The sequence below is a fragment of the Empidonax traillii genome, unplaced genomic scaffold (genome assembly GCF_003031625.1).
Source record: "Empidonax traillii isolate 1590-97213 ecotype Southwest subspecies unplaced genomic scaffold, ASM303162v1 scaffold776:size297702, whole genome shotgun sequence".
NCBI classification, from domain to species: domain Eukaryota; kingdom Metazoa; phylum Chordata; class Aves; order Passeriformes; family Tyrannidae; genus Empidonax; species Empidonax traillii.
The window spans coordinates 274,099-297,702 of record NW_020955969.1 but is presented as its reverse complement, the minus strand read 5'-3'; the positions used below and the strand labels follow the sequence as shown (position 1 = coordinate 297,702).

The window sequence follows — 23,604 nt, the reverse complement described above, 5'->3', positions numbered from 1 at the left end:
AAACATCCACAAGTTTTCCCCAGAGAGTTTCCAGGGATTAAGAGCTGAGATCACGAGAGTTGCAGGGATGCAGGATGGCAAGAGCAGATGGGCTCCCAGCCCCTGCACTGGGGCAGACTCAAATAGAGCACACAGGCACTGTGTAGGAGAAGAATTAGAGAAATTCTGCTCATTGCAACACCAAATCCCAAGTTTTGGCAGGAGGAGGCAGTGACCTGCCACGCCAGCTCCCTCCTGCTCCCCATCATTCACCCCCAGTCATCTCAGCCAAAAAGTTTGCTGTCCTTCCTCAGCTGTCTCCCTCGTGGACTAAACAAACCCTGTTTTAGCCACAGTTTCTGATAAGGGATTTATTTCAGAAAGTCTGAATTATCTTTGTCATTTTTCCTCTGGTGTTCTTTCTCCCCCTCAGTGCACCCTCTCCCTTGTGATTCACAAAAAGACTCAACACGTCTTTGCCTCTAAATCACTGCAGTGATTGAACCTTTTCTTGCTGCTCTTTGTAAAACAATGTTTCTGTTTCAATACATCCACTTCAGAGTAAATTTTTTTAGCCTGTATTTCCTCTGCTGGTTTAAAGGAATGTCACAAAAGTCCTGTGAGGATCAAGGCAGATCAATGCATACTGCAGCTCCATCTTAGAAATAAATTAGATTGGCTTGAAATATTTTGTTCTCAGAAATCTCTTTAGCAATGTATTTTCCTGTAGACATTTATATATTTTTCAATAAGGCTTTCCAGTAACATGCCAATGAAAAAAAGGAATACATGGGAATAAAAGTCGTGCTGGTGAGCCAGTGGAGCTGAAGAGTGAGGAAACCTGGTGGACATCACTCTGTGGTTCCCTAGGTGGTTTCAGTGGAATTCTTCAGTTCTTGCTTCATTCAAACATGAGGAATGCTTTTATGCAACTTTGGTGTATTTTTTTGGAGCACCAACACTTGGCTGCCATGAGAAGGTGGGTGTTTGCACGTCCCCAAAGCCCTGTCCTACAGCTCTGCACCTTTGGGCTCATTCCTACTCTCTGCTCGTTCAAAGTGTCTCACACTTCGCTGCCATCGCTTCTGGCCGTGGTTTGCAGGAGTTCCATGTTTGCAGCATCTGTTGTTGTGGTGTTTGTTTTGTTCCTGCACTGCTGGCCGGGTGAACACCCGCGGTGGACAGCCAACCCCTTCCTCACAGCCACAACAAATTACGCCTAAGAAAACAACATTGCTGAATCCTCATTGCATTTCCCCTCAGTGGGAAAGCAAAATCAGCTCTTGGCTTTCATGTCTCCCCTGAACACCGCGTGCCCCTGCAAACATCTCTGGTCTGTGCGGCGGTGATGGAGAGGGATCTCACCGGAGCACAGAAGTTGCGGATATGGAATGCATTTATCAACATCCCAGCAGTAACAGGAGGCTGCTGCAAGGTCAAGCTAGAAGTGTCCAAAATAGGGGTAAAGAGGCTGGCAGCCAGCAGCGAGGGAGGTCGTGGCTGTGCAGGATGCAGCCCCGGGCTCTCCGGGAATGGCATCACTTCACCGAGCTTTTGTACGTCCTTAGGAAACTTGAGCGAGTGAGTTTCTATTTCCAACCAACTGCCAGGTAATAACAATTTGTTTGCTACCAACCATCTGACACAGAGGTGCTTGGCAGCGCCACGCAAGAATACCAGGGCTTTTCCTTCTGTCAGAGCCCAAGCTAAAATGAGACAATCTGCCTCAATCCAATTTGGCCATGAAAATGCTTGTCAGGCATTCACAGCAGCCCTGTCCTGAGAGCAGTTTGGCTCTGAAGACCTTCAACAGTGTTTCTGGCCACCTGATTTCCTGCAACTGGGAACAAGATGATGGTGATGGTGAAGGAGGGGAAAAAAGCAAGAGAGGATTGAAGCGACTCATGAGTGGTGATAAGTCTCATCTCAGCGAGCAGAACAAGGTGACCTCCATCTCAGTAGCCTGAATGATGTTCTGACAGCGTTTGGGGTTTGATTTTTTTTTTTTTTTTTTTAAGGGATGATCCTTCACCATGTTGAAATACTCTTTCACTGAACCTTTAAAAACATTTCCTGGTGACCCGACTCACGGCTCTCTGACTCATCAGACATTCAATCAATCATCGACGTTTGGTTTTTTGTAAACTAGCTATTGATGTTGTATGTTATTAGTGTCTTGGCACCTCATACTAGGCTTTCATCAAAGCAAAATGCTGATGCAATTAGCAAAGGATATCAATTTACGCAGCAATTCACATTATCCCTCAAAGCTTCATTAGCCTCAGAAGCTCAGGCACTGGAGGGAAAATTTGGGGAAGTGCTCTGTTACCTTCTGCAGCTCAGCCCATCTGTGCTGCTGCAGCACTCCTGCACTGGGCTGCCCTTTGAGGCTGGGAAAGGGAGATTTGGCAGCTCCTGCTGCCACAGCACAGGGACAACAACTGCCTCCACCACCCCAGCTCAGCCTGAAGACCTGCTTGCTCATTTTGCACAAAGCCATTGTGTGGGACTGAGCATGTTTCAACAGGCAGAGTCAGAGCAGCTGCAGGCATCATTTGCAAGGAACAAAAATTACACTAAAACTCAAGTTTCTTGTCCCAGGGACAGGCTGGAGCTCCTGCTGGTGGGTGATGCTCCGCTGCAATGCCAGGATGCCCTGACCAACTCCTGCTTCTCTTCTTGTTTCCCACAAAGACTCATGAGGTCAACAAGGCATAAGTGCCCCATTATTTCACAGAAAAGCCACTGACTTCAGCAGAAAGCAGCTGGTGGTGGGATGGAAACCTCACTTAATGGCCCTTTTGCTGGGAAGGTAATTTGGTCTTTAAAACTCTGAACACAACCACCTCTTCATACCTGTTTCATTGCATTTACCAGCAAATGTTTGGTCTCTGGGTTTTTGGTGTAGGTTTGTTTTTTTTTCCCCCCTTTCAGCTGAATAACTTTTATTGTGTTGATCCACGTTGTTGTCTGTCTCTCTGCAATTCTGAATACAAGCCTTGCCCTTGACTGCACAGCACAAAGAAAGCCTTCAGGTCACAGCTTTCAAAACACTTGATATTGTTTTTTCTTTCTGGAAAGAATAAATAATGTTAACCTCCCTTTTAGTGTAGAGGAAAGAGCGAGAAGGAAAAAGCCATCAGAGGCATGTCAAACAGACCAGGGTTGGGCTGGAAGGATTCTGAGCTCATTGACTCGTTTGCACAGCTTGACACAAAGATTAACTCATCTCCCAATTAGCTGAATAATTGAAGTGCATCATCAGATTTCTAGTTAAATCGAGGAGACAGATTTGCTGGGGAAACCATGGCCAGGCAAAACAATATTTTCCTTTTCCCTGCACATCCCAGCTGGAGCTGGCTTGTACAAAACACAGGTACTGTGCCACAGTGCTCTACCTGCAGGTGAAAGCTCAGGGGGAACCACGCAGGCTTGGGCTGATCCCAGACAAGCAAAAAGTAAATGTTCCTACATGCAGATGTCTGATATATCCTACTGTAAAACTGACACCCCACAGTAAACCTGCTCTGATGCAAATCCTACCTCTTGGTACTCTTAATTATTCTCCTTCATGTCCTTTCGTCTCGTTTTCAACCTTCCCACTGTGAAGACAAAAATAGTTTTTGTGAGACAAAATAGTTTTAAAAAAATTAAAATGCAATTGATTGTGCTATTTTACTTGTCTACAGAGGCATACATTATTGTCTTTTTAAATTTTTCAGCAGCTTGGAAAACAGCAGGAATTAGCAGAGGATTTTCTAAGTGATCCAGTCCATTTAAATTGACTGCATTATCCAGCTTCCTTCTGGCTCCGTGCTGGAAAATGCAGGTGAGTCTGACTGCTGAAACAACAGCACTGCTGCTGTGCTGGAGGTGAGAACAGCCCGGTGGTAAAGACGTTAGCACAGGACTTTGGAGAGAGACACCCAGTTCCAGCTCCCCTGACAGGGGTATTGTGTGAGCTCGGGTACCTCTTGAACAGACAAACTTTTAGCGGCAGCCACTTCCCTGATGATGCAGATCAGCACCCATGGGACTCGCGGGCAGGAGCTCATGGAGGGCATTTGCCAGGCTGAAGTGCTGAATTGCAGGCTCTCACTGTAGCATGTATCAAAATTTTGGCATGCACAGACCTTTAAATTAATTGGATCTTAAATTTAATTAGAGGACCGCTTCAGAAGATCAGGCACAAAGAGCCCACGTGTGCCCCAGTGCAAATGTGTGTGGCGTGGTCAGGTCACCCCCTCAGCTGCCCAGGAAGTCCCAGAAAGAAAACAAACCCCACTCCCAGCACCTTGTGAGGGAAATGCCAGAGCTGAGATTCACTTTTCTGAATCTCACAGCCAGAATAGGAGACACAGCTTGGCTCTGCCAGGACTTCCAGGAGCCTTCCCGTTTCTGGTTTTTCTAAGGAAGTGTTTCAGGAGTGTCTGTTGACACCCAAAATTTACACTCCTGATCCAGCTGAGGGTCTCTGCATGAGACAAAGCAAAGATTACCTCTCTCTGAAGTCTAAGACACTTCCTCCAAACAGTGGTTGGGCAGGTTGCAGGACTTACCCTGTCTGAGAGGATTATCCTGATGCTCTCTTCATCTCTCCCTTCCCTCCACACCGTGCGCATCTGATCCGTGGCAGGGTCATGTACTTCTGCAGCAGGAGGGGACACCAGGCACTGCAAAGCTGCAATCATGCCATAAATTCCATCCCTTCTGCCTTTTCAGCTGTACTTCCATGACAGATGGCAGATTGTGACACAACTGTAGCATCTCCTCTTTAACTGCAGCACTACTCACCCTTCTGGCTGCATCTTACAAGCCCTTGGTGGCAGCTGCTGTGAAACCATAGAATATTAAGACTGTCACTCATATTTCTCTGAATCTCTGCAGAATTGATAAAATTTTGTTCCTGGGTAAGATTTGAAAGTATATAAGTCAGTCATCTAATTAAGAAGCACAGCCAGGCAGTCAAATAGATAAAGAAACAAAGGAAGTTTCAAGGTGAAAAATTGAGTCTGCCTAGATGGGCCCAAGAGAGGGGTGTAAGGGCTCTGGAGGGAGAGCTGCTCTTTAATTAATGCTGTCTGATGGGAGCCTCTACCCAGATGCAGCCTGAGTGGTATCATGGGCGCACAGAAAGAAATCAAGAGCCTGCTGTCAGGAAAGGATTAGGTGAGAAGGAGGAGAGAGCTCTCTCCATTTACCTTTAGTGTCAGCAAGCTGAGACAGTTTTTCCTCATTTCTCCATGTTCGGTTTTGGTGAATTCCTACCTGTCCAGACATTATGAACAAAGACTCCTGGTGAGGCACTGATGGGCTTCAAACATTTCGTGTTTCCCAAGTGAACGTAGACGACCACAAGAAAAGAGACTTCTGGTGCTGGGGCTTTGCTTCCTGCCTTAAAATGCTTTTGGCTCAGAACAAACAAGCAGGGAGCCCTGGCAAGGCTCTGGACAGCCAGCTGCATCCTCATCAAACTGCAGTGCTTCCCATGCCTGGGAAGATTTCAAAACTTCTTCTCAATTATGCATGAAATATGATTTCGTTTGTAAATTCAAGTCCTGGTTGGTGTTTTTTTTTTCCCTCCCTTGGTTTTTGTTGTTTACAACGATCTAGATTTTAACGAGAACATCCTGTGAATCCCACCCTACATATTCCTGGCAGTAAGCTTTTCCACAGAATATCAGTTGCCTCAGTTTGGTGTACTGAGTTAAAGGAGGGGACACTGTGTCTGCAAGGAGGTTGAATGGTTGGCACTTCTCTCCTTAGCCCAGGAAGAAAATTTGCAGTTAGTTTCTGTTCAAAGTAATTAAGTCTCTAAAAGTTGGAACAGCACGTCCTGTGCTCCTCATCGCAATCCACCTCCCTAGTACATTCAGATTGGCTCCCACTGTTTTTATCCCCAGATTTATGTTCATGAAGTGCACAAACATAATTTTTTTTTAATAAGAAAAAGTAGCCCAGACTTGCTCATTACAAACAGGTTCCTATAGACTCAAGCAGACGGTGAAAATTACAGGTGCAACACCATAATATCAGTAGCAGGCCACATGGCCAGACCCAAAAATGCATGTGAGGGCAACAAGTTGCTATAAAAGCAAGAAAAATATTTCTACAAAGTTACCTCTAAGCTGCCAAGTCCAGAGAGTCTTTCCTCTGCTTTCTAGAGCTGTAAGATTATTGCACCAGTAAGCACCAGTCTGCTCTGGGGCTGGGTGCAGCTCAGTATTACCAGGTTAAGCCTTTGGTGTTGCCCTTGCCTGTCTGGGTTGTGCTCACCGGGCCGAGGCATCTCCTGACACCTTGGGAAGGCATCACCAGGTTTGGTGGGAGATGTCCTGTAGATGACTCTGAATTTCCTGAGCCTGGTGCTGGGGATGCCTCATTAGCTCACACCTCCCAGCACACCAGGACACAGTGCCTTGCTTCTTATCATTTTCAGCTCTAGCACTCAGAGAATCCATTTCACCTGTCCCTCTTGGCAGCACACATCAGAACACGTGACATGCTCAAAGCAGCAGCCTCCCCAAATGCAGCTCAGCCATGGAAATCCCTGCCTTTCTTCAAATTTTCCAGGTGTTACCTCCATTCCACTCCAGCCTGATTTTCCTCTTCATCTACCACAGAAAAACAGCTGAACCATCTGCTTTTCTTCCTGTTAAATCTTATGATAATTACGTTATTGGAGTTAAAGAGACCATAGCTCGATTGCAGAGGAGATGTTTTCGCTGGGTAAAACTGGCGTGAATTTTAGGGATTCTTGGGATTATTATTTTTTCAGTGTTTTGCCTCTTTCCTCACAGCCCAAAGCACCTCTCCGTGGGAGAGGATTTGTTGCTAAAATTCAGGTGTAAATATGCTGTAAATATTTAGCAAAGTGCAGTAAATTGTCTCGTTGGTGTGCTGGCAGAGAGACGCAGACTCTTCTTGCTGCCTGAACAGTTTTCCAGTGGTTGCAGCGGAGCAGGCAGTGGCACGTTCTGCTCTCTGGATTTTCGGGGAAGAGGGATTTCACCAATGAATCCTGCCCCCAGGCCCCTGTGAGCACAGGTACAGAGGTGTCAGCAACATTCCTCCACGCAGTGCACACCAGAGAGGGGTTGTGCCCCAGCAATCCCTACTTTCCCTGTTGTTGCCGGTCCCAAGTCACACTGCAGTGCTGAATGATCCAGATCAGGGAGAAAGGAGCTTTGGCTGGTTTAGGGTGGAAGTTGGTAGGAAGCTGCTCATTGGAAAAATCAGTGACCAGCCCTGCTGCCTGAAGGGAACTGGGTTGCCAAAGTCACCCTGGGCAAAGGCAGAGGGCAAGCAGCTCGATGGCATGGAGGGGTCACAGGAGAAGCAACTGCTGTCACCACTGCTTCCCAAAAGATACCAGCAGTATTTGGCACAGAGAATTTCTGTGATGCTGAAACAGCTTGTGTGACAACCCGTGGGGAATCCCAGCCCATTAGTGTAAAAATGAAGACATTTGAACGCTTCATTATTGAAAGACTAATCACGGCACCAGGAATTTGTTAAGATGTAGAAACATCCATTAAGAACGAGAAACAACCCAACCTACAACAGGGCTTCAAAAGGTTAAGGAAACCAAGCCTGAAGAGCTTCTGTTTCTCTGTGGAAGCCTTTGCTTTATCTCCAGGGGCTCCTGCAAGAGCAGAGTGCCCTGGATGCTGCCCTTGCCACCCTGATGCAGGCGCCTGGGGAAGCTGCAGGTATTCCTGGTGCTCTGGCAGCATTCCTGCTGAGCTGTACCTGTGCTAGTGATACTGATGGGCATAATCCAACTGCCCATTCCCCAAAGGAGAGGCAACATTTATCTCCATTCCCAGTGACTCCACTCCTAGCAATAAATACACTCTCGAGAGCTGTCAGAGGGAGGCAGCTCTAGCACAGCCCTGATGTGCGAGTGTTGTCCCGCTTGAGCAAACAGTATTGATGTCACTCAGGGAAGAAAAAGGCCTGTGTTGGTATATCACACATCCAGGTGGGACCCTGACAGGCTGTGGTGGAGCCAGAATCAGCCTCACAGTGGTTTTTGTCCCTTCACGGCAATCCTGGTTCCACCAGATGTACAGACACACACCGAGCAGCAAGAGAGTGAGGATTTTCCAAGACCAGCCCAAATCAAGACCAAGCAGCAGGTCTGGGGAACCAGTTTCCATGGTGACATATGTGGCCTCAGGAGTATGAGACAACCAGACCTTAGATGGGCAACCACAGGCAAGCCCTCTTTCATCAGCCCCATTTTCCATCCTTACCCAGATAAACTCTGCCAGAACAGAGTGTCCTCCGAGCTGAGCAAGCACTACAGAGCAAGAAGAGAAAAACAAAAGCAGTGCCTACATTCAGTGGATACCATGAGATTGTGCAAACTTCGTGGGAAAGATTACCTCTTCCAGAGGCATTTGGCACTTCTAAGCCAATTTCTTCAAAATGGTTGGCGCTGACTATTTTCCGAAGGCACTGGGTCTTTTTTTAGATTAAGATATGCAAAAGGTCTCAAGAGCTGTCTCACAGATCCCACAGTCAAGAAAGATTCCCGTAAGTTTTTCCTCATACTCGCAAAGATTCACATCTTCAGCCATTAATCCCTGAAAGACAGACAGCAGCATGAAAACATCACATACTACAGTTAAAAGTTTCAGATAACTTCAGGTTGAAAGTCCATAATTCCTCACAGAGGAAATCTCTGATGCTTGGCAATGTTTTGGAGGGGCTTTAAGCTAATTAATGATACAAACAGAACCAAAAAAATCCAATTCATTGGGCCCCTGCCCCTCCATTCAGGACTCCCCACTGCAGCTCCTCAGCACCAAGCCAGCCTGAGAGATTTTAGCTTTAAGCTCTGCCTGGTACGTGGCCCATCCATCACATTGCCCTGAATCATGTTCAGGCACCCTTTTCTCCCTGATGCTCCAATCCAGCTGACGCCACAGGGGCTGGGCAGCTGTGCCCCTGCTCTCCAACACAACCATCCATTACGGAGCACGTGGGGCCTGTCACCACGTCCCATTTGCTTCTCCACGCCATATGTTAAGCCAGTAGGCTGAGCAGAATCATTTATCTTCTTGTTTTTAACATCAATCCTTTTTTAATATTACTATTAGCCTTTTCCTGCCCTTAAGAACACCTGAAAAATGCAAAGAGAGCAATGGCACGGCCCAAAGTCATGTTTTTGAGGCACTGCTGGTGAGAGGATGCATTTTTGGGGATGTATTCGTGGGTTGGTTGGTTGGTTCTTTGGGGTTTTTTAACCTTTAAGAGCACTGCTTCCCACTCTAAAGCAACATATTTGCAACAATACTGGCAACATCTGGGGTAAAGAGATATAAACCCCAGATAAAACAAGCAATTCAAAGCCCATTATGAAAGAGCCATCTCCCAACAGGAACTTTTAATACGTTTCTACTTGATAAAACATTTTGCCAAATGCTGGTTTTAAAGCCTATTATTCTCTTAATTCATCTATGCCAAGCGTGCAACAGGATTATATCAGTGTATATACACATTAAAACATAAGGACTGTTTGCTCTTCTTTCCCCTGCTCATCTTTTTAATTAAATTAGTCCTTTAGCATTTTGTCCTTCAGGCAGGGAATGGAATAGGTTTTCCAGAGAAGTCGTGGATGCCCCACCCCTGGAAGCATTCAGGACCAGGTTGGACTGGGTTCTGAGCACTCTGGTCTAGTGGAAGGTGTCCCTGCCCGTGGCAGCAACATGGAACTAGATGAGCTTTAAGGTCCCTTCCAGCCCAAACAGCAGGGGAATAAATCACCCTCAGGCCATTCTCAAGGTACATCATCTTCATCTTGTGTGCTTTCTTCGCTGTGTCATCCACACATCAGAGATTTCCACACGCGGGATCGGCGTCGGCGCTTGCTGCTGACAGTGCATGCCCACGGGACACCCAGACAGACAACAATGCCTGCTCTCCCAGATTGCTGATACGTAAATCACTATGGCCAAAGGCCAATGTTTTCTTTTTTCCATTATGAAACCGAGTACACGGCGTAATTCTTTCCCCCAAAGAAAAAGAGCAAATAAAGTCAGCGCTGCCAGACTTGTGTAGGCTCAGTGTGGGAGCACTGATGTGCACTGCCTCACCACCACCACCACCTCCCCAGTCACAGGGGTGTGGAAATGCAAGATCTATGTCTCCCACTACCGCCTAAAGCCACTGAAAGTAGGTCAAGCTTGGAGCATCCACCCCCATCCTCACCACAACACCCCATGTCGGAACAGGTCACCCCCCTCCCCGGGTTTCAGGGGATGGGATGCTACAAGACCAAGTAACATGAGTAAGGCTTCAAAGTAATTAAGTTTATCACAGTATAGTCTCTTAAATAACACCTTTTAAAGTTAGGTGTTGAGGGAGGTTGTGGAGGAGGTGCGGAAGGCAGTGGGTAGAATAACATGACCCAGAGTGGGACATGTCAACAGAGCTGAACCTGCCCAAACCCATTTCCTGAGCATTATCCTCATGTCATTTTGTTTTCTTTAGATCTTTCATTCTCACACCCCTTGATCTTTGCTTCATCTTTCAGCTCTTGTTTTGAAATTTGAAACATGTCCTTTGATACCATAAAGGAAGGTCCCAAACAGAGGAAACATGTCCAGAATACAAAACTTGTAGAAGAAAAAAAGTGTAATCAAGTGGTCACTTCGGAAAGGCTCTGTAGAAAGAGGAACACACTCTGCACCTCCCAGAGCTCTCCTGATTTATCAGACTAGTAGTAAAGGCCAAGCTGGCCCCACTAGGATTTGAGAGCCATCCTTTGACCACTGAGCTGTCCTTGCTTTTCTCACTCATGGCAAATGGCAAAATCTAATTTCTTACCTCAAGGGATTAGTTTCCAGCTTGCTCAGTTCTCTTTCCAAAGCTAAAGGCAACAAGATGACCAGGGACATAAACTTGGATTGTTTAACCTACATATTCCACGCATTAAACCTGTGCAGACTGTTTATATCATTGTAATTGCTTTCATACAGGTTGTTAAAGTCAGATTCATTAGCTTAGGTTACAATGACCTATACAACATGCTCAAAACCCATTTATGCTATTAAAGGGATTTAAAACTCAGCTCCTTTCATGAGATGTCAGTGATTCTTGATTTATGGTCTGGTCATGCTTTAAAAGTAAAAGCAATTACCTCTCTTACTCTGGTAAGAGCCCACTGCCTCAAGGTTGCCAGAATACATCTATAATTGAACAGCATCAGCTCTGATGTTCAAGCTTGAGTGACAAAAGCATCGGCTATTGAAATAGTGCCTGTGATGGTGTCTGCATAGCAGGGAGCACTGCACCAGCTGACAAGTTTTTGCAGGAACAATTGTACCTCAGGCATCCCAGGATCCACTGTGCAGGGTGTTTCCTGGCAGTGGCAATACTTATAAAAATACCCAGCCTGAATTCCTTGCAAGCGCCAAGACCTTTTGTCTGAACGCTTTTCCTTTGAAGCTTGCACGAATTTTATTTCAAAGGAATTTCTTTGAGTGTTCCTAGAAATAGGATGACGCCGTGATGCACAATCCACTTTGCAGTTGCATCATTTTAGGCATCCAACTGACTTCCAAACCACAGACATAAAAGGGGTAAACGAGGCAACATTGCGTCCCAAAAAAATTTCCCAAGCCCAGTCCCTTCAGGAAAAGTGTCCAAACTCACGGATTTGTCCCAAACATGCTGCAAACACCGTTGGTGCACAGATGGATGCTGATGGCTTGGTGTGGACTCTCGGATTCAAGCAAATGCAACGCGACCCATTTTGGTCTTACCTGTGCAATGCTGTGCCCAGGCTGGTAGATTTACAGCAGGATCAGAGTGCTTTGACATCACTGACATCTGAAAGTTCCCTGGAAGCATCCTCTTGATACAAAGAATACATGCAAAAATTATAATGGCTTTTCATACACAACATAAACAAAAAAACCAAACCCATATGTGCCAGGGTACACACCCAGAGGAACATGGAAGTTAATCCCTCTCTTCTGAAGGCAGCACGAATTCAAACTGGCAAAATCTGAAATACTTTAGTTCAGAAATAACTAAACTCCTCTTCATGCTCATTAAATTAGACAACGTGACTATTTTCTCCCCATCCCTGTTTTTGGCCTCTGCTAGTGAAAAATGGGTCTGCCCAGGCTCATACAGGGCTTGAAAGCAGTTTTAAGATTAATCCTTGTCCCTGCATGTGTCCATAACCCCCAGTGACCTGGGGTCTCCATTCCCCTACACCACCCCTCGTATCCAGCCCAAACGCTCTCATTTGAGTCAGAGCTCTCATTTCAGCACACTTTAAACTTCCTCAGCCCTTTTCCTCACCTGCAGCCACGTGGACAGTCCCCTGCATTAGCACTTCTCAAAATGCAGAGATGATCCCTTAGCAAGTGACCACCAAAGCTTCCCCCTCACAGCTAGCCAGTGACACAACCACAAAAATGCACAATATTTTACCTCACTTCCCCAGTTTGCAATGCTAGCAGCACACGTGGCCGTCATCAGGGGCCCCATAAAAGAGGGCAAATGAAACCAGAATAATAATTAAAAAAAAAAAAAAGTTATAAAACCAAATTGCTTTAGAACTCCCCTTCTGTCTCACCAAAGCTGCATCCCTTAAAATCAATTCTTTACATGAAGTAAGAACCCGTGTCAGCCACAGGAATGAATGCAGAGTAGGAGAGGGGGAGCCCCAGGACACCAGCCAGGGATTTGCTTGCTAAAAAGCATCTGACAGCATTTACTTCTTGGTCAAACCTGCATTCCAGAGGCTGGATCAGGGGCATGTGTATAAAACCTGCTCTTTAATCATGACTTCCACAGTTCATAACCCCTTTTAAACTATACACATGTGTGTTTTTAATGTATATAACACTTGTTTAGTGTGGGGCATTAAGTGATGTTTTAGAGTATTATTTATTAGTCCTTTTTTAGGGCCACAGCCCATTTCTTTAATTTCTCAGGTGCTTTTCTCCACACCATATGCAGGTTGTTAGAAATGTTATCTTTGCAAACAGACCCAAATGGTGGCAGTTAATTTGGGGTTTTTAATACACCAGTTTCCATTGCCAGAACTAAACATCCTCTCTTCCCACCCCTAAAATACCTTTGCATTGCATCAGCTTTTTTGGTAAGAGAAGGAGCATAACACCTGGACATTTGTCCTCGAGAGCACAAGGCAGTGTCAGCACTAAAATCCGCAGGGTCTTGTTGGCCACAAACACACGTGATTCATTCTGCAGTTCCAGTTGGGATTGTTTGCAATGCAAGCCCTCAGCAAAAGAAATCTGCTTCTAATACTATGGCCCATTAAATGGCACATAATTCAATAGCGTGTTACAACAGAATTATCTTTAAAACACGAAGTAAGATTCCCTGTAGGAAAAAAAAAACACAATAACAACCTCTGATACCACAGTTGTTTGAGGCTTGCTAAAATATCTTTGTAGTTAGGTGAAGAGATACGAAATGACTATTCAGAATAGAAATTTCCTGGGAAATTAAAGTTAAAAAAAAAAATAAACTGAAGTCAAAACTTCCAAGTAAATGCCTAGTTTAATATGTCTGCAATGTGCAAGATAATATTCCCACTAAGAAAGCCAAGGGGATAAAAAAAATTTCCATTTTATAACTACAGCCAGATAACAAAGCAACAATTAAAGATTGTTATGAAGATTGGTAGGCACAACAGCTGACTGTTAAGAGAATCTTCATTCTATAATGTATAATGCACCTAAGGGCAAAATTCCAGCCCACAGAATTTCCAGGTACATTGGGTGTGAAGAGAAAAACAGCCACCTCCATCCACGATGGAAACAGAGATAGGCTGACTGGCTGCAAGTTCCCTCACCCTGGAGGCAGCCATAATTCAGAGGTTGCCACCCACTATGACACCCTCCTCTCCCTTCCAGCTCCCAAGCTCCCTCTGTGCCAGCTGGGATCACAACCTCCCAACACAGGGCACCAAGTGCCATCTCGGCTCTTTTCCCTGGAGAAGCTCCCACCACATTCCTGCTCAGTGCTCTCCTGCTCTGGGACCAAGGGGCAGCCCAGGAAGGGAGGGAATGCAGCCCTGATCCCCAAAAAGCACCAAGAGTCAGACAAGACAGAAAGAGTCACAGCCATGCAGTTACTGAATAATAATGGTTTTTTATTACGACTTTTTGCTGACACATAAAAAGTTAGGGAAATAGATAAAGGAATAAACTGGCAGAGAGAGAGAAATAGTCCCAGATTTTCTGAGTTTGAAACGTTTTTTTGTCACACTTCCCCAAAGGAAAGCAAAAGTCTGTAATCAGGGGACTGATATAAACCCACCTGGTGATAAACCTCAGCAACAAAAGCAGTAATTGTGACAAAATGTACAGGACAGGAGGATTTCCCCACTGGGACACAGATTAAAAAGGTGGCCCAAGCCCTCTGAGCATCCTCTGTGCATTTATAGGAGACTTGCATTGATGTAGAAGACCCATGAAGGTGACTGAATAAACACTACAGGTGCAAATTAAATAGTGATTTTGTTCAGTTGGCTGCAAGAGGACATCACATTACAAGGATTATGACAGAAGTTGCTCAGAATGGAAAGGAAAAATGTTCTTCTAAATTTAAAACCCAGAATGTGATAATTTTTAATTTTTCAGCATTTGAAAAGAAACGCATCACCCAGAATGAATTTAGGGAAGGGGAGCAACCACAGTCTATCAGAAGGTGTACACTGGACTCCAGTAAAGCCACCATGGAGACTGAGTGAGCACAAACTCCTCCCAAAGCAAAGGGAGACAAGAAGGTATCAGGAGAAACGGGCAAAAACATGATTCTTGTAAACCCAAAACTGAGTGAGGAATAGCACAGAAAGCAGAAGTGAGGTGAGACTTTACTCATAATCAGAAATGCACAGGCATATACAGGCAGTGCAAAGAAATACCCAGTCACATCAAATCAGCAGCTGATACACTTACTGTGGCACTCACTGTCACTGTAGGAAGGAAATTGTTTATTTCTTCATAAAGGTCTTGATCTGTCTTCATTCATCCCCCACTTCCCAACTAATTTATGTTGCCTGGTCTAGCAAAGAGAACACATTCTAAACTTCACAACTATACGTCACAGAACTTGGTGGGGAGGGGGGAAAGTACAATCATTTCACAAGTTCAGCAGCAACAGAACCAAAACCCAAACCTCAAACATATTAGGTTGAAGTGGGAAAAATTTCCATTAGACATTTCTAAATCCCTCCAGCGATAGGAATATATGTAACTCCTTATAATGTTTAAGAAGGTTACTGGCTCTCAAGGATGTTTCATTTTCAAAAACAGGCTATGCATCTGTCTGTGTGCTGGTGATGCCTTGTGAAGCAGACAGGAACCATATAATTTTGTGAGATACCTTACACAGAAGGCAGGCTATAAAGACATCAGGAAAACACTGAAATTCCTCAAAAAATACCCCACTTGGAAATAGCTTTCCATTTCTGTTTATCCACTGCTTTTCCACATCACTCAACACAAAGATTCACCTCTTTGCAAGGCAGTGTAAATTCAACTTAATGAAGACAGTACAATAAATAGCAGTGTCTTTTATATAAAGAGTTTTCCTCAGCTGTCTCATCAAGCGAGACAAGTGCTGGTAGACACCTCAGAGGTTTTTGCTCTCATCTTCTGATGTTCCCTGCTCCCTTGGAACAGCCTCAGCACTCAGCATCTTGCTAATGAAGAAGTCATAGCACCAGAGGGGGAAGCAGCAGAAGAAGCAGAGGAGCACATAGGCCCCCTTGCCAGGGGTGTAGAGCCCATGGGGTCTCCTGGCCAGCAGAGCGTGCAGGACATCGCCCAGCACAGGGGACAGGTCGGGGTCACAGCAGCTGGGCATGTGGAGGAGGTAGCTCCTCAGCCCCAGGAGATAGTCCTCACCATAGGCCTGCCTCGTGTCTGCTGGCAGGTTCTCCATCAGCTCCTTTTCCTGCTTATCCCACAGGTCAGATGTGCCTTGTATACCTGCAGGAGCAACATCACAGGATAGCAAGTGGGTCTGGGGCTGAATGTTAAAAAAAAAAAAAAAGAAATCATCTGTAATTCATAGACAACAAGTTGTTTTCCATCACCAACCTGATTCACAACTGTCCTGAACTGTGTCAGTGAAGAACAAATACCACACCTGGTTACTGCAAGGGCTTTGACTTGGAAGAGGAGGGAAAGCACAAAGCACAGACTACACAAAAAGCATAGGGTTCGTTACCAATTCTGTCTAAAAAGGTTCTCTCACAGCCAAGTCAGCATTTTTCCTTTTCCCCTCTTCCAGCCCTTTGCCATTCTGTCGTTATTCATTTTGTGGTTGTTTCCAATCAGTATTTATTAACTGATGTCAGCAACTGAGGACAGACAGGCACACTAAGATGAACAGGATTCAGCTGGTTTGGCTCCCCTTTCACAAGTGACATCAGTATTTCAATAACCAGTTTCATGAAGGATGAGCCTTGTATTAGGATAGTTTCAAAAATATAAATAAATCTATTTTTCCACCCCACCTGCATCACGCAGGAATGAAAGCAGTGGCTTCTCTGATACAATTATTGCCTTATTATCAAGAATTAAGCATTGTAAATAAAGAAAAATCTTTAAATATTTAAATTTCAATTCCCAGGCCTCACTTTGATCCACTTCCACTTGAGGAAGGCAAGACTGACAGGGGGACCTGGAACTCTCATGCAGAACAAGCAAGTCCTAACACCCAAATCAAACACACTGTGATGTTCATCAGCTTTAACCAAGCTGGAGCAAAGGGAAGGTATCAACTCCCTGAACCCTGCCCTGGCTCCCAGCAAAGACAGCTCTGCCCAGGAGAGGCAGAGGCAGGCAGTGTGCTGGACTGGGGGGAAATATCTCTCACAAAAAAACACAGATCTTAATTTCCATAACCAACATGAAGAATAGCAAAAAAAAAAAAAAAAGAAAAGTCTGGCTCCTGAACATCACTCAGGGCTCTGTTTGAGGCTGCTGGGCTACAGGGAAAGAGAGGAGGCAGAAAGAACAACCCAAAACGTCAAACACCAACCTGTTCTGAAGCCTGATGGATGAATTGCAGCAACTTTAATTCCCCATTTGGAAAGCTCTTGCCTCATTACTCCAGAAAACATGGACAGAGCTGCTTTTGATGCACCGTATGCAGCATACCTCGGTAGTGGAATGCCTCCTGCAGGAGCAATATAAACATGATAAACCTCAGTGGTGGCTCTTCCCAGCCTTTATTCTCATGATTTAGAAGGAAGATTATAGCACAACCAGAATTATGCATCTCTCACTGAGGTTAAAGACAAGTCAGCGAGGGAATCATTCCTTGCTGGAGGTTAAAAAAGAGGGAAAGTTGTAAATTAACAGTTGCTTGTGGCAGTTATGCTCAGTAACACCTGATAAGACACCTTGCAGGGCAGAAAAATAAACTGTATTCCATTTAAGGGTAAAAATTGCTTAAAGTTATGACTGTTGGTTGGAGAAACACAGATAATGTTTTAGTTCACATATATAGTGAAGCAGTAGTTTTATGCTCCTGTTCTCATCACTGTAGCATGAATTTCAAGCTCCTACAATAAACCATAGTTAGAACAGGGTAAGTAACCTCAATTCCAGCTTTATAAAACCAACTTCTTTTTCTCTTCTTTCCAGATAGTTTCAGAAAGACCAGAGACCATAGTGCAGAAAACCTCTTTGTACAAATCAAAGCTGGAATCCCACTCTGCAGATGACAGGACTTCCCCAAGACCATCACAGAAGCAGATTCCCAGCCTATAGTTATAACTCATCTGCTCCAATCCCAGAAGCATTTGTCCACATGAAAAAAGATAAGAAAGCAGCCAGTGTTTTAGGTGAATTTAAAAGAAATCTATACTTTTACAAAAACAAGTTTCCAGAAAACAAAATCTTCCAAATCCAGAGATTTCCTCTGTCCCAGAAACCAGCAGACTGTCACTCCTCCAGCTTTAGAAAAATCCATGCTTGGGTTTGAGCATTTTGTCCTCCTTCAGCCCTTCCCCTTTCTGGTGTTATCACCACACAGATCATCTCTGCCAGGTTTAGGGTCATCACAGCCACCAGTGCTGTGCTGGTAGAAGGGAGGAGGGCACAGAATGGACAGCCCTTCTCCTTGAGGCACATCCCTCCTCCTCCTCCTGCCTTCACAGCCAGATGGACACATCCTCCCATACAGCCTCTGTTTCACCTATTACACCTTCACCTCCATGTCCTTTAAAAGAAAATACTTGGATAGAGGGGAATTTTCAGGTTAAGTCACCTGTGCCTTCTATTGTGTATACTGCACTGCAAAGAGCAGGGTATCATCTTCTTACACGGAGTCATTTCTTTAAAGAAGTCAGGCCAATTATATGTTAATTATTCTTCTGGATGCATCTGAATAAGCTGGAGTTTCAATTGGTTTGAGCCAATTGAATCACATACCTTTCCCTCTGAGGTCAGGCTAACCTGGGTCCAGCTAAATGAGCTCTCCACAGACAGGAAAGAGATTGGGCACAATGAGACCTCACTAACTTTTCCACTAATGTTTTACTAAAGGACCCTCAGACCCTGCATTAAGAAGCAGCCATTCACCCACAGCAGCCTGCGGGCAAGAACATCTCTGCAGACAGCTGTAGTTTGAGCAGGGTCATTATCAACTCCTGTAAGGGCAAATTACTCGGCACAGGGAAGCTCTCCATTTATCCCTGCAAGGCAGCTCTGGGATTCACGCTAAGAATTAAGACATCTGTCCCAAAACACCAGTGCAGGCTTCACCTGGGCACTCAGAGGAAACAGAGGTCTGGCCTCAGCCTCTATGCTTCCAGGAGCTGGTGGGCAAAGCAGCACCAGAAAGGTCCTTCTGATAATTCCATCCTGATTTTTTAAAGTGTCAGCAATGAACTATAAACACGGACTCATACAGGCAACTGCCACTTAAAAGAATTTGCTCTGTTTACACTGATACTGTGAGAAGAACACAGGAGTTATTCTGTATCATCATTTAAAATATTTAAATATTTAAGACCTTGTTAAGTGTTTTCACAGCAAGATTACAGCTCTCCATACATTTTAGATCTGGAAGATTCAAGACAGCTTTTTTGGGGGGCAATTGTTTTAATATGGAGAAACTTCAAAAGTAGTAACTGAAACAGGAAACATTTTTCTTGCTAACATTTTACCTGGAACTTTCTTACTCTGAGCCTGCCTTGTCTGCTTTCTCACTTCCATATAGTTTCCCCATAGATACTTCCTCCACCACCCCACCCCCTTTTTTTGGTAAAATTATTTTAAATTTTCACTTGTAGCACCCATCCAACCAGGCAGGGGATGTTGCAGGAGTTGGAGAAGATAACTTTTGAAACAGAGCTCCCTGTGTGATTAGTGCCAGGGCAGTGCAGCTGGACCTTCCTTCTGAGTTCAAAATTCTCCTCTCAGGCTCTTCCTCTGGGCTGGACTCTTTGCAGCACCCACCAGAGAAATTACTCTTATGCAAATCCTTGTATAATTTCTAAAATCGTGCATGAAAGCAAACAGAAGTTCTCGCTGTAGACATGCAGATATAGAACATCTTTGGGATTATAAAGAGAAAACAGTTGACAGTGTCAGAGCCAGACTGCAGCCACACCCCCCTGAGAGCTGTGAGCACCAGGTTACACCTTCACAATCCACCCCAGCAATGCAGCAGGATCTGGGTGGACTCCAATTGCACAGAAGGGTCCAAGCAGACAGAGCAAAGGAAAATCTGGGAAGCACATGATACAGTAAAGAGTTCTGAAACCAAAATACTTTTCAGCAGCATTTCCTGCTTCTAGTTTCAAAGGAGCATTCTCGCTCCTCAGCTGTTGGCTCCCAGATAGTGTATTACATTACTTCCTACATATTGGCATCTCAGCTGTCCTCCTAGAATAGCAGGACGTGTTACACATATATATAGCAAGAACAATTTAGGGGGAAAAAAATGGAAAGCATATGGTAGTTTTTTAAAAGGTTGTAGTTTTGGTGGTTTTTTTTTTCTTAATAAAAATTTACCACTTCGCTAATAAGTTAGGCCTAAGGATTTCTAAGAAGATATCCAAAATATTTTTAAAAAAATATAAACACAACTTCTTCAGCTCCCGGATTATCAGCAGATATCACACACTGAGGTGGTCACAGCCTTCTGCCTGAACATGTTATAGAAATATCTTTATTCCATCTTTATGGAAGCTCACAAAGTTATCACTCACAGCATCCAGAACACAAGATCTGAATTTTACTGTCTTTTCTGTCACAGAATATTTTCAGCCATACTAGACTCTTCTTTGAAAGCTGCTTTCTGGAAATACAGTCTCCCAAACAAAACAAAAACTGAACTCATTCCCTTAATATTAATTCCCCGGGTGTATAGACAAGAAAGACTGACTGACACCTTCCTCAGCATTTTTGCCAAGGAAGTTGATTGTTTTTGTTCTGTTGCTCCAGAAATGTATTTGGAGCTTTTAGCTCAGCTCACCTGCCATGCTGGACATGTTCACCAGCCTCCCCTGCGACTTCCGAAGTAACGGTAAGAAGGTCTTGGACACCTCCACGGCCCCAAAGAAATTCACCTCCATGCACTGCCTGTAGTTGCTCATGGGGAGCAGCTCACCATCAGCAGGGAAGCCCAGGATGCCTGCATTGTTCACAACACCCCAGAGGCCTGGGAAGAGGAGAAAGTACAGGAAACACACAGCCAAAGAGCAGGAAACCAACTGCATAAGGGTTACACTGATGAGATGGATGGTGCCTCCAGACAGAAGCAGAGGTGATCTGCAGCTGCAGATACACATTCCCCACTCCATGAACAGTATTACCATTTTCCTATATCCCAGAAAGCAGGAGGCATCACTGTAAATACCCTGACTGCCCAAGGCTGTGCCGTGGAAATCACTTACACGCACAGGCCATGATGCAGCCAAGAGATGCACCTGCGTGCAGCTCCACTAATGCTCCCATTAAAACGGAATAAAAGCTGTACCTGCACTTTGCACCTTCTCTGAGACTTTCAGATAGGCTTCCTTGACTTGAGTGGCATTGGTTATATCCAGCTGAAGGAGAGAGAGCCTCCCAGAGCAGCTCCGCTGCAGTTCCTCAGCTCCAGGTCCATCCTTATCCAAAACTCCAGCAAACACAACAAAGCCTAAGCTGTCCAGGTATTTGGCCAGTGCATGGCCAATCCCGGTGTCGCTTCCTGAAAGCATCAAAAAGACACTTGAGAAGAGGGTCTGTCCTATGCCATCATTAAAAAAAAAAAAAAAAAAGGTAAAAAAATACACACGTTCAAACTCCATGCAAATGTAAACAGATGATGGCAAAGTCCCTGAAACGCACAGGTAGGAAGAAAGGTTCAGATCTGAAGGTTTGAGGAGCTGGACCTCTGAATGTTCCATAAAGATTGATAGATCACATTCTCTTGGCTCAGAGCTGATGGCACCAGCTCCTGCTCTTCCACTGACAGATTCTATGACTTCACACATACAGAGGAAATAAAACCCCAGATTGGTTTTATACAAATATTCAGTCTCAAACCTGATAACAAAAGTATTTAAGAAAAAAAAAGAATAAACACACTAATGTGTTAATTTGAAATCTCTGATGTACAAAGGAATTATGGGGTATTTTTCCATTCATATTCTTGGGTTCTATTTTTTAATTCAAAAAAGGAACATTGTTTTATTCAAACATTTACCACCCAGATCCCTCTGATAAGCATTTTTTTGTGCACAGTGTGTAACCAAGACAAAGCAAAGCAACTTTTTCTCTAGGTGCAAAGGAATTCAGTCCTTTCAAACCCTAAGAAAGCTTCAGGACAGCATCTTTATGCTAAGTCAGCTATTTAATTAATTCAAACTTGCATCAGAACTTCTCTTATCCTCTCTAATGCTCTTCCAAACTTATTCCCAGACTTTGCCTACATGAAGCAATGGCCTAACAACTGCAGGAAGCAAACACACAATGGTCTTTGGGATCACAGTTGTGCAATTCCTCCCACCAGGTACAGATGATGAATGTTTAACAAATAATCTGATTGATTCACAAGTCTCTCCCTTTGACCCAGTATTTTGCTGCTGCTGCTACTGAATGAATCATAGAATGGTTTGGGTTGGAAAGGACTTTAAATGTCATCTCATTCCAACTGCCCTGCCAAGGGCAGGGACACCTTCCACTAGACCAGGTTGCTCCAAGTGCCATCCAAAATAGCCTGGAACACTTCCAGGGATGGGGCAGCCATAGCTTCCCTGGGCAACCTGTGCCAGGGCCTCACCACCCTCAGAGGGAAAATTGCTTCCTACTATCCAACCTAAACCTACTCTCTGTCAGTTTAAAGCCATTCCCCCTTGTCTTGTCTCTCCCCTCCTCTGTCAGAAGTCCCTCACACAGCTGGAGACAGAGAAGGAGTTTTTAGGGACTGTGCATCAGGAGTTTTGCAAAGGATATCATGAGGAAAATGAGGAGTTTAAGAAATTAATACAAGTTTTGCCCTGTAAAGCAGAGACACATCAGCCTGTTCTGCACCACACCCTCCACTGTAACCACAGCAAAGAAAGCTCCTGGAGATGCTGCTGCACACCGAGATCCATGGAGCTACCCCAGCGCTATCTCCTGAAATACCAATTTACCACACAGACACTCAGCTTCCAGACTCTGGAAACCTGAATGTGGGACAAAGGATTGGAACTCCTGCCAGTTTTTTTACTGTTTTCCTGTTTATGAAGGAGCTGAAATGCTCCCTACTTAACCCGGCCATCAACTTCTAAGGGTTAGTCTGTGATTTCAGCACACCAAGGGCAGATAAAATCATAGTTATTCACAGGTCTGCTCCTACACTCAAAGTCTGCAGTCAGTAGAATTTGACTGCCAAAGAGACTCATCGTAATCATGTTAGATCATCATTTCTGGATTCTGTCTTTTAACTGGGGCTTTAGTTCTGAAAGGCGAAAAAAGATGAATTCCAGGTGGCTTGAAGGAAACACTTACTAAATGCCTGGATCAATCAGTGCAGATGCAGAAAAGGATTACTCCTGCTCTATTTAATTCTTAAAAAAAAAAAAAAAAGCATCTGCTTTTTTGGCATTTTAGAAGTCTGCAATTTGTTGAAGATGCACTGGAGTACTACAAGTATCACATTAAGCTTCTCCAGTCCTGACCTGAAAAAACAAACCTGCATTCTTGGAATTTCCTTAAGAGACATGAAGAGGCCTGCAAATATCCCAGAGACATGACAGATTTCTAGGTTTGGGGGTGGAACATCATGCCTTCTTTTCCTTATAGTGAAAAACCCTACTTCTGGGTCAAATCCTTCCCCTTTCATCCTTCCCAGGAAGTACACAGCCACAGTTACATATTAAGTTTTACAAGGCAGTTTTACCTTGAGAATGGGCAGATACAGCTTAAATGTGGGATTAGAGCAGCAATCCTGAGAAGGAGATAACAGTAGTGTTTATCTGTGCCTGATGCTGGGTTTGTTCCTGGCTTTTTAGGGCGGGGGGGGGAGTATGATTTGAGTTTCAGACCTGTTATTGAACTCTGGAGAAACTTTACACTTCAGCTCCTAGAATTCAAACAGTAGTTTGGTCTCTATAGCGAAAAAAATATTCAATTCCCC

The 23,604-nt window shown here is 44.5% G+C and overlaps 1 protein-coding gene across 3 annotated transcripts in view; it reads right to left on the bottom strand.

Moving 5' to 3' along the window:
- Nucleotides 1-15,569: 15,569 nt before the first annotated feature.
- Nucleotides 15,570-23,604, bottom strand: part of HSD17B2 (hydroxysteroid 17-beta dehydrogenase 2) — a 16,529-nt gene continuing 8,494 nt past the window's right edge. For 2 of the 3 annotated variants that reach the window (XM_027901349.1, XM_027901347.1), the window contains 4 exons: nucleotides 20,977-21,189; nucleotides 20,473-20,658; nucleotides 17,026-17,163; nucleotides 15,570-15,968 (listed from right to left, as the gene is read on the bottom strand). In XM_027901349.1, coding sequence (XP_027757150.1) covers nucleotides 15,610-15,968; nucleotides 17,026-17,163; nucleotides 20,473-20,658; nucleotides 20,977-21,189 — 896 coding nt within the window. In that variant the 3' untranslated portion in view covers nucleotides 15,570-15,609. Of the gene's footprint in view, nucleotides 15,969-17,025; nucleotides 17,164-20,472; nucleotides 20,659-20,976; nucleotides 21,190-21,276; nucleotides 22,092-23,604 lie in introns of those variants that run through there. The other variant, XM_027901348.1, reaches the window with a different exon arrangement.